General features: G+C 31.2%; 1 protein-coding gene and 1 non-coding gene across 5 annotated transcripts in view; one reads left to right on the top strand and one right to left on the bottom strand.

Moving 5' to 3' along the window:
* The first annotated feature begins 819 nt into the window (after positions 1-819).
* The window catches only part of LpR1 (Lipophorin receptor 1), a 95,053-nt gene continuing 81,922 nt past the window's right edge, over positions 820-13,950 (top strand). For 2 of the 4 annotated variants that reach the window (XM_070648482.1, XM_070648483.1), the window contains exon 1: positions 821-3,394. In XM_070648482.1, the coding sequence (XP_070504583.1) occupies positions 3,091-3,394 (304 nt within the window). In that variant the 5' untranslated portion in view covers positions 821-3,090. Of the gene's footprint in view, positions 3,395-13,950 lie in introns of all 4 variants that reach the window. The other 2 variants (XM_070648481.1, XM_070648485.1) reach the window with 2 other exon arrangements.
* Positions 5,322-5,395, bottom strand: TRNAI-AAU (transfer RNA isoleucine (anticodon AAU)). Its single transcript has one exon. It is a non-coding gene; the product is annotated as a tRNA-Ile (tRNA).

Below are 13,950 nucleotides of genomic sequence, written 5' to 3' on the forward strand. Positions count from 1 at the left end.
TTGCAAAATACACGCAAAATTCCGTAAAGCCTCGTTTGACAGGAATTTATATTAAAATTTGTTTATAACGGTTTTTCTAAATTCAAAAATTCCAGTAAAGCTTTGCTTCAATAAAATTTCAATTAAATTTGTTAAAAACGGTCATTTTGAATTCAAAAAATTCCAGTAAAGCGTGGCTTTAATGGAATTTCAATTTAGTTTGTTTACATAAAATAATCTGACTTTTGAAGGAATTCAGCCATTGAATTGATATTAAATCAGTTGATACTGGATGTTTTTAATGATATTAGCTGTCTTAACCACATCCAGCACACAAAAGTTCAATAACTTTTGAGTTTTAAATGAAAATTTTGTAAATTTTTAATAAATAATTATTTTCTCTTGAATTTTTGCTTATTTTGGACTAAATTCAATTCATACTCTATGTTACTATGGTAAATCAGCTTTAAATAAACGCAAACGAGCAATTTTAACCAACGTAAACCTGTAAAATCAGCTAAATTTCCACAATTGTAAAACATCCAGTCAAACAAATATCATTGACTTAAATTTCATCTCATATATCCTTTCCTAACACCTTAGACACGTCCATAACTGAGAGAACATTCCACAACATACCGTCAGTTGAGTAAGCAATAAATAAAAAAAATCGGATAACAACAGAAAAAGAGAGAAACGCGACATCACTTCCACTCATTTCCCTCACATCGTACGATAAATTTTTTTTCATTTCATTCTCTGTTGCCATCTCTTTCTGTTTTTGGTCTCATGGTACAATTGTTATTTTGCAGAGAGCTAAGCAAGTAGTACCTCAATATTCCACACATCATAAAGTCACTAAAAAAATATAAAAAGTTCCGGTCGGAGAAAATTAAAATATTGATTAATTAAGTTAACTGCATAAATAATAATTAATTACGATTACGTGTAACGATCGAAAGATGATGAATGCAAGGCCAAAGTAAGAAAAAAATAAGAGAAAAATACCAGAAATGATATGAGTATAATAATTTGATATTATACCGCGCCGAATCATACGATTCGAGACCGAAGTGCTTAAACGCGTGTGTGTATATCTATATATTTTTTTTTTTGGTACATCTCAGCATCTGAGTATTATTTTTTTTGAGTATTAGGAAAGTTTTCTTCTCCTCAATTGACTGTTTATCATAAAAAAAAAAATTCGTATTGAGCTGTAATGCCATTCCTCGGGTAGATCTCATTCGAAGACGAAGTGTTCTTGACTCTCCGTGAGCCTTGCGCGTATAATATTGTGGATATATATTGAAAAAAAATAAGAATCAAGTCTTGAAAAGGACTCGATTTTATTTATTTTTTTTGTGGACGGACAAAAAAGGATTTTTTATTGGAAATTCCAAAAAATTGTCATTTACGCGGATGGATGCAAACTAGACATCGAGGCGAGAAATTACGTAAATAAAAAAAAATATAAAAAAAAATCGTATATACGTAAAAAAAATCTGAGAAAGAAAAATAAGGTGTGTGTGAATCTCTAAAGTATTTTTTTTTTGCATAGAAAAGAGAAGAAGAAGTTCCGAAGGCTTTTTTTGTGTCGCATATATATGTGAAATTACACTCCAAAATTATATAGAGCATACTGATAAATAGACAACGTGTGGGTGCCAATATACAGTACATAAAGTATTACTCTATTATCGTGAACAATAAAACAAAAAAATAAAGTATATTAAGGAACAAAACGAAGAAGTAAACACCGTAAAGACACATATTTTATCTATTTTCGTGTATCGAAATTTTCTATTTTATTTACAATCGCAATCGATTCGAGAAATAATGAAGAAAATATCGCTATTCTATTGTTGTTATTGTGAAGAGTTGAAGTGAAATCGCAGAAATAAATAATATTAAAATTGTGCTGGCAAATAAAGCTGATAGCTGATTTGTTATCTATATTGTATTCTATCTGCGATAAAAAAGTGGAATTATTCATCAGTGCAATAATAATAAAAAACTAGATATATCCGGCTAAAAATAAAACTCGAATTAATCATCAACGGAGTTCTGAAAATTGAAATTACATTCCTGAACAAACAATATTTTTGAAAATTTAACGGAATTTTAAAATTTGAAAAATTCAAAAAACTCAAAAAATATTCAAAGCCAACTTAACACTGAATTTATCGAAAGTTTCGTCAAACAACTTAAAAACAGAAGCTAAATCTAGACTAGAAAGCCAACATAGTTCCTCAATAACTTAAAGTTGCAGTAAAACCAGCCTAAAATACCAAAGCAGAGCGAATTTACATTAATAACGGTTATAAAATATTTGAAATCTAAGGAAATCAACTTCAAGTTTCAATAACGAATTTCAAAAATTTGAAAAGTCAACAGAAAAAATTATTTTGAATCTCAATGGTTTTCAAAAATTTAAAAGAGCCAATTTCAAAAAATTAAAACGGTTTTCAGAATATCAGAAAAGACACATTTAAATTATTAAATCAAAATCACCAAGCTTAAAACATCAGAAATTCATTACCGGATTCTCGAAATTTAAAACAAATAACACTTAAAAATCCAAAATTTTTAACGGTTCTCAAAAATTCAAAAAAGATTTGTTCATATAAAAGAATAGCCAACTTCAAGTGATTGAAAAACTCAATAGCCAACATCAGAACAAAAATAATTTTCAACGGTTTTCAAAAATTCAAAAAAGTTTCGTTAAAACCAAAAAACCAGCCAACTTCAAGTGACCAAAAAATTTTCCAACGTCTTCTCGAAATTCAAAAAAATAAAAACAAAGTAGTCGACGCGAATCAAAAAATATCGAAACAAGTAAAAAATAAAAAAAATTGTGTTAATTATGTTAAATAGCCAAAAGCAAGTAATGCATGTAGTGAATGTATGTGTTGTTAATTAATTGTGTTAAAAATCTATTCGTTAACAAGAAAGAAAAGTGATGATTTATAATAAAAGAAATAAAAAGCTTTGTTTCCAATTCCGCGTTGTGTATTTGTGAAGAAAATTTTATTAAATTGTGCCAAAAAAAGAGATTAGTTAAATAATATTTATTGACTTTAGATTGTGTGATAAATAAAAAATTTTGGTATCATGATTATCAATATTTTACGCTCAACAAGCGTATTCTTCAGTTTATGTTTATTTTCCTTCTTATTACTTACAATTGCTTACGTAAATGGACAAAATGATAATCTATCAATTCCACAACAGCCAAATAGTAAAGTTAATTCAATTAACATAAACAATAGAAGTGTGACAAACGGTAATAAACCAGAGTCTAGTGCTGATAGTGTAGTGATAAAGAAGAAATATTCAAATTTGAATAGTAAATATGAAACACAAACATCGGTGACATCCACAACAAGTGTTGGTCTTTTTCCTGGACCGAAAAAGAGTGAGTATTAATGTCTATATTTGCTTTATATTTACTGGATCATGTTAGAATTATTGAACAAGTCGAAGCATTTGTAAATTGATGCTAATTAAATTTAATTGCCTTCAAACTCAAAAGGAGAAGCAGAAAAAAATAGCCAATTGCGTGCCGTTGGTCTAATTGAATTTGTCGTCTGATTGCATCTGTAATTGATAATATTATGTTGTCAATAAACGACTTTAAATGACTTATGGATGATGAAATTCCGCAAAAATTATACAATTCAAGTTATTTTGTAGGCTTATCGATGTATGTGCTTGGATATTGATATGGCGCGTACATGTATTTATTTACTTTTTTTTCATGTTATTCGAGAACTTGGCATTGAAATACATTTTTTTACACATTTTCTGTTACGTGTGACAGAAAAATATTAAGTAGTTAATCGGTCGTTACAGTGAGGGAAGATTAAGCGCATTAATAGGATGTAGTTTGGGTGATTTATTGATGATTTTGGGAGTTTAAAATGTTAGTGTAAATTAACGGATTTTTGAAATTTAAATTGTAACGGCTTTTGAAAATTCAAATATTTTAACGAATTTTTTTTGAACTCAAGTGAGGTTCAAAATTTGATTTAACGGACTTTCAAAATTTAAATTTCAACGGTTTTTGAAAATTGAAAATTTTAACGAAACTTTTGAACTCAAAACTGATTCAAATTTGAATTTAACGGATTTTTCAAATCCAAATATTCTAACGGAACTTTTTGAGCTTAGATTCAAATTTTAAATTAACGGAAATTCCTTGAAATCAAATTAAATTCAAATTTTGATTTAACGAAAATTCCCAAAAATCAAATTAAATTCAAAACTTTATTTAACTGAAATTCTCGGGAATCAAAATCAATAAATTTTTATTTTAAATCAGTTGTAAATTCTCAAAATAATATCAAAAAATAATACAAAATCAAAAATAAATTTCAATGCCAAATCAACTATTCCTGTATAAAAACTTATCAACACACTCGACTCCACTTCACTTAAAAATTAAAAGTTTCATCTCCAAATCAGCGAGGTCAATAAATTAATTGAAATGATTTTTTAGTTCGAATCTGTTTCAGTCTCTCTTGTTTTCGATTTATGATGATATTCATGAAATAATTCACCGAAAAAAGTCTCAATTAACTATTCAGCCATGCAAAATGAACTCATAAATGCGTGCATCTCATAAATTGTGAACATATAGGGGAAATGAATGAAATGGAAAAATATAGGATATACAGCTTGTTAAAGCAAATCCACATAAATTAAATCCGTCCATTCAACCCCTTTTTATGAAAAATCTACAAATTTTATGCAAATCCACATAAATTAAAATTCAACCCCGTGTTTTATCGAGACTTAAGCACTTTTTATTACAAACTGTCAATTGTTAGGCCAAATGTCATGAAAAAAAAACTAGACGTAAACAATTAAAATTAATTTATAGATGAAAATATATCCACAAGAGTGATGACTTTATTAGTTCGAAAATGACTTCTGTTTCTCTATTCTTTGTTGTTGTTGTTTCTATTGTTACTCTCTAGAGAAATCACAGTCAAGTCAGAATGAATTGTTGTTAGATGTCCAAATGCAAAAGAATCACGTGTCAGATTAATTAACTTCTGTCCCACATATTGCTTTATTATTTGCATTTTTTGTCACTTTATTCAGCAAAACATTTTTCATATTTTCATTTCTGTATAATAAGTGTGTGGCGTGATTAATGGACGGAAATAAGTATAGAGTGGGAATGTGCGGGAAACAAAAAGGTGATAATAATTTAAAAGGGTGTCTTGGGAGCTAATTTGACTTTAGTTTATTAAGATATTTGTTGGATATAATTATGCTTATTAAGGAATTTTGGTAGTTTTTTAAGTTTGTGTGAAAAAAAGAATAAAAAAAAAGTTTGGCTCCAGAGAGGATCGAACTCACGACCTTCGCGTTATTAGCACGACGCTCTAACCAACTGAGCTATGGGGCCAATTTTTTGTGATGTTTGATTTTTGATATTGTGCCAATATTAAGGAAAGATGAGACTTGAGTTGTGAATTTTTTGGTGTTGAGTGTCAACTAGACTTTAATTAAGGGTCAATTCGCATGTTTTGTCTGGAATTTAATTAATGGCAGTATAGTGACCTGAAGATGCATTATATCATGAAATCAATTTTCTATGAATGTTTTGAGTCATTTTGGACGTTTCGAGGCATTTTAAGTCCAATTTCACATAAATACATAATTTATGGATAGTCCCCAGACCCACAAAAATCATCAAAATTCATATAAATCGTGAAGTTTCTTTTAAATTATCGAAATTTCTTTTAAATCATCAAAATTTCTTAAAAATCATCAAAACTCACATAAATCATCCAAAAGTGTCCAGCACAAAGCAGAATCTACTACCAACAAATCTCATAACCCAGTAAATAAGAATCTAAACAAACAAAAAAACATCAAAAGAGCATCTGACAAACTCATACAAAAAGAAAAAGGCGCCACAATTTTTCTCTGCCTAGACTTCACACCAGTAAATGTGAATGAAAGGAGCAACGCCTAATGTAAATCATTTTATTCCTTTTTTTTCACTCTCTCTCTCTTCCTGGCGCTTACATAAATGGGTGTTCTCTCACTTGTTCTGTGTCTAGTTTTTATTTTTTTTTATGGCACGGATGGCAATGGGGAAGATAAAGAGGAACAAACAAATTTGCGATAAGCAAACACAAAACCCTTTTTACAGTCGTGTATTTCATCTCTTCTTACCGAACAGAAACAAAATTACAAATTACAGTTAATTTAATAATTAAACAAACAATGCCAACTACTACAGGATATGAAAAAAAAAATGGTTTGGGCCATAGACAAGATGAGTAGAAAATTACTTCGTCTTGTCGATTAGTGGGAATTTGAAGATTATGTTGTGTACCATGGTATGGAAGGGATGGAAAAAAAATGAAAAATCTCAGGGTAATTAAGATTGAAGTGAAATTTTGTAATTAGTCAAATATTTTTCTGGTATTAAGGCAATTTTAAAGTTTTTAGAGTGAATCCTTTGGTAGAGAAGTTTCAAAGACTAATTTAAACCTTAGTTCTGAGAACTATAAAATGGTATTTTAAAGTTTGAATTTGTTTAAGTGATTAATTTGAAGACATTTTGTGGTTGCTATAGGCTTTTTAAATGAATTTGAGGGTTTTGTTTTGAGACTGTTTAGGGGCGGATTTTCACGGCTCATAAATTCATCTGTAAATTGTGGATTTATTCAATTTTTTATTATCCGAATGTCAAACGACGGGAAAATAGTCGGAACATAATATCCCCAGGCTAGTATGACTTTAGTGACGGGTCAGATCCGATTCGAAGTCAGAGTATTGTTGGCCTGGGGATATTGGTTTCCGATTTTTCACGACGTGTTTTTTCGGATTAGTTTTTAAGTCTTTGTACTCTCAATATTACAATTTTTGATTGACTACCTTAATAGGCAAAGAGAACTTGCTTTCCTTAAATATACCAGATGACAACGCTCGTGGATGAGCATTGTTCTCAGGTACCACTGATCTTTTATGCACACTATTCATTGCTAGTGATGATGAATCATTATAGGAACGTTGAAGACAAGCAGCAAAAATATGAAATCTGTAAGAGTGTTTCACTAGGGCTTGTGTAGCTTGCGTTCTTATTTCTTCAACTATGTTTTAAGCTTCTAATCCGTTCATAAGCGGGAACTAAAAATTCGTCAAAGGATTACTTACTTACTTCTTTGGCTTGGGCGCACGAGGGCCCATTGCCGCTTGTAAAGAATGTCTGAAGATCATTCGAAACCTTCTGCCTGCGTCAAGCGATTTGTTTTGCAATTTCTTAGTCATCGAGCTTCTTTCTCAAATAACGCTTGCAAATTGATGACAATTTTTGTCATGGGGGACTCTCTCTGACCGCATCCCTTAACCCTTTCACTTGCCTTACGTTTAACATTCAACGCAATAATCTCAAAAGAATCAGTCAAAGTATCCAAACTTGTCTAAACTGTGCCAAAAATTGAATTTGATCTTGTACAATCTAACAAAACTATCCAGCGAAGTCAAAATAATTGCCAAATTCAGACAGAAATTAAACTTTTAAAATCAAAGACATTTCAAACCATTTTAACTTGGTAAACTACATTTATTTCAAATTAAATCGAATTTACAAGCTCCTTAATTCACTTAATTCATCTGCATTCGATTCTCAATTCTCAATCCATTTTAGATTTACATCCTCAGTTGAGTTTTATTGTACATGTTTTTTTTGGGTAGGAAAATAATTGCATTTAAAACAAGGACAATAAATTGTCTGTCAAACTAATTTAAATTTAACATAAATGTGGGTGGATACTTCTCGTCTTTCGGATATTTCAGAAGATAATTTTCAGCATCAAATGACTTCAATTTGTTTAAAAAATATTTTCATGTAATCATTAACGGTTCTTTTTTCCTTCCTTGTAATCCATTATAGCTTATTGAAAATTCTCTTTTTGTACATAAAAAATACTGCATTTTGCTCAATTTAACAACAAAATTCGACGAACGTTGCTTCTTATTTGTCGCTCGTGCAGTTTAAAATTTCATTCATTTAATTTTTCATTCTTTACGTCTCAAAAATCATCATTATGAAGTTACAGCATTGTTTGAAGTACAAAATGATAGAAGAGAAATTGAAAGGAATTATTTATTAATGCTGTAATGTCAGGGCGGGAATATTGTGAAGTGTTTGGTATTTTGGGAATTTAAAGAGAGTCTCTTAAGTCTTTTCATTATGCTTTATGCTGTACATTTGAAATGTTTAGCCTATTTTAAAGCATTTCTACTTTCCAATTTCATTACATTCAAGTTTTTTATGCTGTACAGCTCACTAGATAGAGATTTAAATAATTTTTTGGAACCTCTGGTTGTAACACACATAATTTGTGTAATTTCTTCACTGTAACTGAAATTGAAATATGTTATAAAATATTTTATTCTCTCTCGCTTCCATCCAAATTCGATTCCAATTAATTTTTTTCTTCGACTCGTTTTCTTATTCATCTTTTTTATATCTCTCATTTCTTTCCATTTCGGCGAATAAAAAAAAGACAGTAAAAAATTTGTAAGCGATTGAAGGCGATTAATAACATAATCATTGGATGGTGGGGGAACTGTAAAGGAAGTGTGGAGAAATGAGATGAAATTTATGAGAAACTTGACTATGTAATTTTTATTATTTCTTGGGAATTGCTGTAGTCATGTGACAATTATGATCATGTGTCTGTTATGTTGGGTATTGCGGGTTTTTCAAAGTGATCATTCATCTGGTCATTCATTGTTGATTCTGACGTTTATTATCTATTGTTAAATAGGGTGCTATATTAGAGTTCTATGTGAGATTGACAAATGTATCCCCTAGCAGCATACTGAAGTCGCTAGAACGCCGCTGTGTTATCGAGTTGACGGCAACTACTATGAGTGTCTTAATGGCTACTTGACGTCCCTGATTTCGACTCATTTTTCGGATGAGAAATTACATTTGCCGCATCTTGCCCAAATGGACAACTTGACAGAATGTCTAGTTAATAGCTTGAACTCCTGTCGATTAGTGACATATTTTATGGATGGTGCCTCTAACAGACAAAGAGTATGCTTTCTTGGTACCAAAACGGGACCTTAAATTAGTACCTAACCGGTAAAGAGACTAAATACCTTAAAGCGGTATCGAACTGACAGCTTTTAGGTACCGTAGTGGTACCAAGAACGTATTCCTCACTTTGCCTGTTATGGCTCCGGAGAAAAATTCATTAATCGACCATAGTTCTAGTTATTAAATAGATATTATGTCAAGTTGTCCACTTGAGGTGCTGTTCGTCTAAGCTTTTGTGCTTTAATAATAACTTCCCACAAACCCCAAATGTCCAATCAACTCTTCATTTCAAGCACACAACAATTATTCAAAACTAGTAAATTAATTTAATTAAATTCATAATTTTTCTTGGAATTATCATCATTACCACAAAATAGAGTTAATGGAATATTGTTGACTGCTAAAACTATTTAATCCAAATTAATCCGCAAAAAAGTGACATTCATTTAGATAAAACTTGATTGGATTGACTTGACTCATTGTTAAATATGTAAACAGGTTGTTTGCATTGAAGTTGAAGCTAACATCCTGCAAATTAATTAATTAAATGCATTTATTTTAATACCACTTAAGTGAATAAATACGTGCAATTGTGTATTGCTAGATGGATGTAGAGGGCAGTTGAACAGTTGAATCAATAGACCTTTTAGGTCGATTAAGTCAGATGGTTTAGAATGAGATGTAGATATCTGTAATGAAGATGGTATTCAAATTAATCGCTAGTGATTGAACTTCAAATTGCGTGGCATTCAGCAATGATTGATTTTAAATGGTTGTCAGAAGCTAGTCAGTTCTAAGTTGTATGTAAATATCTCGAAAACAAATTCTAATTTGGTGAAATGCTTGCATACGAATGGCTTACAATTGACCTGCCGACTGTCGATTGAAGAACCCTAACACAGCCAATCCTGAGTAGCATACGTCGCTTACTTACTCACTTCACTGGCAAATCGCTGGCCGTACAGATCAATTGTATAATTGGCTCCATAAGTCGGTTAATAGATCAGAAATCCGGCAACAGACCGACGTGACTCTGGCATGATTTAAACCGAAACCGGAAGCAAGCTAAAATCAACCCAAACTGAGTAGATTGATCGACTTGTGCTATTTGAGAATTCTCATCTCTGTTTCATGCTACTCTTGGGATTATTTTGTAAGAAACGATGCAAAAGTGCTGGGAATTTGAAATTGGCAGAAGTTATCTAAAGACAGATCCACCTTCCGACGATCTTTAAATTCGGAAATGGGCCCTCGTGCGCCTTCGCCAAGGAAGTAAAGTAGTAAATTCTATACTATCTGACAGCATTTAAATTACGACATCCACGAGCCAAGATAAAGTAACATAAACTTAAACATCCAATAATTTTCATTATAATCAAACAAGACCCACAAAAAAGCTGCATCTCAAACTTCAAATTAATCGAAAAAAATATCATTTAGTTTTTCGGATCATCACCCATTTATCATGCCTGATGTGAATTCATTCAGCTTGTAAATAAATAATCTATCAGAGTGGAAATTGACAACAAAAAATTATAACGAGCCCTTTTGTTTGACAAAAAAAGTAAATTCCAATGTGTCATTTGATTAAACATTACATTTTGATTAAATTGTGTAAGATGTAAGATGACATTTTGTTCGGACCATAAAAATTTATGGATGCAAGTCACCTCTCTTATGTCTCTTTCGACAAATTTCTCCGTTCCTTTTATTTTTACCTTAATTTATTACCATTGAGCATCTGGACATAGGTTTTGTGTATTTACTTCTTCTCTATTTTCCAATTCTGTTTTAGGTGTTAAATTTGTTGTTGCTTTATTTTTTTGTTACCATCGACCATAAACAAATACGACAAATTTTGGTTTTGAGACATAAACCATTGACAAAAGACCCTTCAGATGATAACAAACATATCTTGGCACGCATAAAAAAACTCACAGGTAGGAGTGAGTGCTAGCCTTGATTGTGTAGCATAGATAAAATATCATCATGCAACATCGTTGCCTTTTTATTGTTCCTATATATACCCTTTTTTTTGTTGTTGTTGTCTCTCCACATACAAATACATATTTTAGCATTTAATTTTTTATTCTGCTCCTCTTTATCTTTCTACATTCGGCCTTCGGTACTCATCTGGTATTTGTGGCTTTTTTTTTGGGTAAATTTGCAATTTTAAACACAGATTTTCATGCCTAACATAACCTGTCGAGATACTTTTGTGTCTCTTTTCTTTCATTCCATTTTAAATTTTATGAATAAAAGAAGCATAAGAACATCTTCTTTTTTGTTGGTGATGCTTAAAGTAAATGCACTGCAAGGTCATCTTTTCATGCTGAGCATTGACATTTTAGCTGAATTTTTTGGATGTATAAATTTTTTGGATGCTGTATGGTCATGAAAAATTGTGAAGGATTAAGAGTGATCTGGGGTTTTTTTGGGTATTTTTGGTTTAATTCTTGTCATTAATCAAGATTAAGCTTGCTGTTGGCTCTTAATGGGTTCATTAATAGATGAGTGGTCATGAAAAATTGAAGACAAAATTTAATTTTTGTATCAATATAGAAGTTGACTGTTACTTATTTGCTAGCTGTGTAGATCAACTGTTATTCATGGGCTCTCTAAGTTAGCATGTGTAACTGCCCAAACAGACAATGAGCATACTCACCTAATTGAGCGTGCTCATGAACATACTCAATCAATTTATTGACCAAACTCAATTTTGTGAGCATGCTCTTTGACTGATCGGGCTGGTTCATTCGCTAGCTGCTCTTTGCCGATTCCCAATACCAAATGCTATACTGTCTCTATCAATAGACTCATTTCAAGAGTTCTTTGGCCACCCTCGTGTTGCAATGTCTGTATGATGTCTTTTGAACCACTTAAACCAAGTTTATAGCTTAAATCACCCTTCATAACGTTCTTTTCTCAACAAAACACACTTATTGTTCATAGATTTCTATTCTTATTGCTCCTAAACAATTCTCTTCTTTTAGATTGAAGCTTCAATTAAAGTTGAAGGTCATATAGACTCTAATTTGATGCCTCAATTAGACTGAAGTCATAAAATACATTCCAAATTTGTTATTTAGATAATATTTGCGAATTTAGCAAGTTTAATTAAATAAATCAATTGGTTGAAATATCATCAATTTGAGCCATTTGTGGCTCAATAGAGATAAATTTATTAAATGGCTGTAAACCATTTCAAATAATTGAATAAGCTTGAATTACACTTATTTGAACAATTTTAGAGGATCTAATTTTCAAATTAAAAGTCCATAAACATGTCAGACAATTGAATGCAATGGACATAACAACTGCTGTTCCAAAAATGCTTTATGCTGCCTAATTTTCATTTAAATCTCTACTCGCATAACATTTTTTTCGGTCTGAAATGCACCGTGCTGTGCAGCAAGAACGATGAACTCAATTCCCCTCAATCGTCTGCTTCAAATTCAGGTACAAGACAACAAATGCATAAAAAAAATCCTCTTAAGCATGCAATTTCATACCACTGTCATGTATGCGTGGTTATTTGTGTGCGGAGTCGATTAAATTTGCTTGTTTCTAAGGCCACAATGAGTAGCCAAAAAAAGCATGCACAAACTCATAATGATGTCGAAAGCTTCACTATTATGACAATTAGTGTCTTTTTTATATGCTGAGTAAAAAAAAACCCTGCATTTTGTGTACATTTCTCCCTAACATCTCTCTCATGAAAGAAGGGAATATAATGAATAAATAATGTGTAATGTCAGGTGGAAAAATCTTGAAACGTGTTTAATGGGAAATGCAAAGCTTCAATGATCTCATTCACATTAATGCAAAAAGGCACTACTTATTTTGCTCTGTAAATACGAATGAATCGAGAGAATTTTTATGAGATTTTGTTTGTTTATGCCTGAAATGATTATTTTTTTTCTGTTGGGGGTTCGAATCGGTTCATTAGTCAGGAATTGCTGTTAAAGTATGATATTCGTTATTTTTATCGTGTCACTTGTGCTGCTTTTAATGACATTTTTGAGTCTTTAGCTGCAAATTGCTTCTAAAATCTCCATTACTAATCTTTATACTAAAACTCGTCAACTGCCAATCCACAAAATTCATCCCATCCTTCCGAATATCCTCCACATTTCAGAACCTCTATCCACGATGTTTAAACATTATTTTTATTACACTCATTCACAGTTATTTACGTAGTAAAATGAATTTGCATTACCTGAGCACTTCCTCTTCAAACTATCGAGATATACTCAAAATACATTTAGATAAGTTGAGGATGAGAAATAATATAATTTTTTTTCCGTGTGCTTTCTGCGGTTATTTTGTGTGCATTTTCACTTCATGTTCCACTGTTAAGTGCTCTATAATAGCTAGTGATAATATTATTTTATTTTTACAACTAAAAAATTTTCTTTCTCCCTGCACATGCTGAGTGCTTTTTACTATTCTTGGTGGATGTATGCTCGATGGGGTTTTTAAGCAATATTAGCAACTAATGGATGGATTTGTGGATGAATGAGTGAGAAGATGTGTCCACATTGAGTGTGATACTTGGATGAAGTGAGATTTCCTTTATTGAAGCTATAATGATTAGATTTTAAGCTGAATGACGACGTTATATGGTTTGAATTTAGATCAATTAAAATTGCTGTGGATTAGGGTTTGGATTTCTTTCAGGTGTTTCTTTTAAGAAATTAAACAAAACATTTGAAATATTGAATTGTATTGGGGATTGTTCACTTATTATATTCAAGGACAGAAGGAGCAACGAGGTCGGTAAATGTGTTTTAACAAAAAATAGGTAGTTGAATTCCCCGCTCATCATTGGTTTTTCATTAATGTTAAAGAGATTCGAACTCTTGACTTCTTATACTTCAATAACTCTTAATTTT

Source organism: Chironomus tepperi, unplaced genomic scaffold, assembly GCF_022539635.2.
Source record: "Chironomus tepperi strain 1889 unplaced genomic scaffold, CSIRO-AGI_Ctep_v1 contig_401, whole genome shotgun sequence".
NCBI classification, from domain to species: Eukaryota; Metazoa; Arthropoda; class Insecta; order Diptera; family Chironomidae; genus Chironomus; species Chironomus tepperi.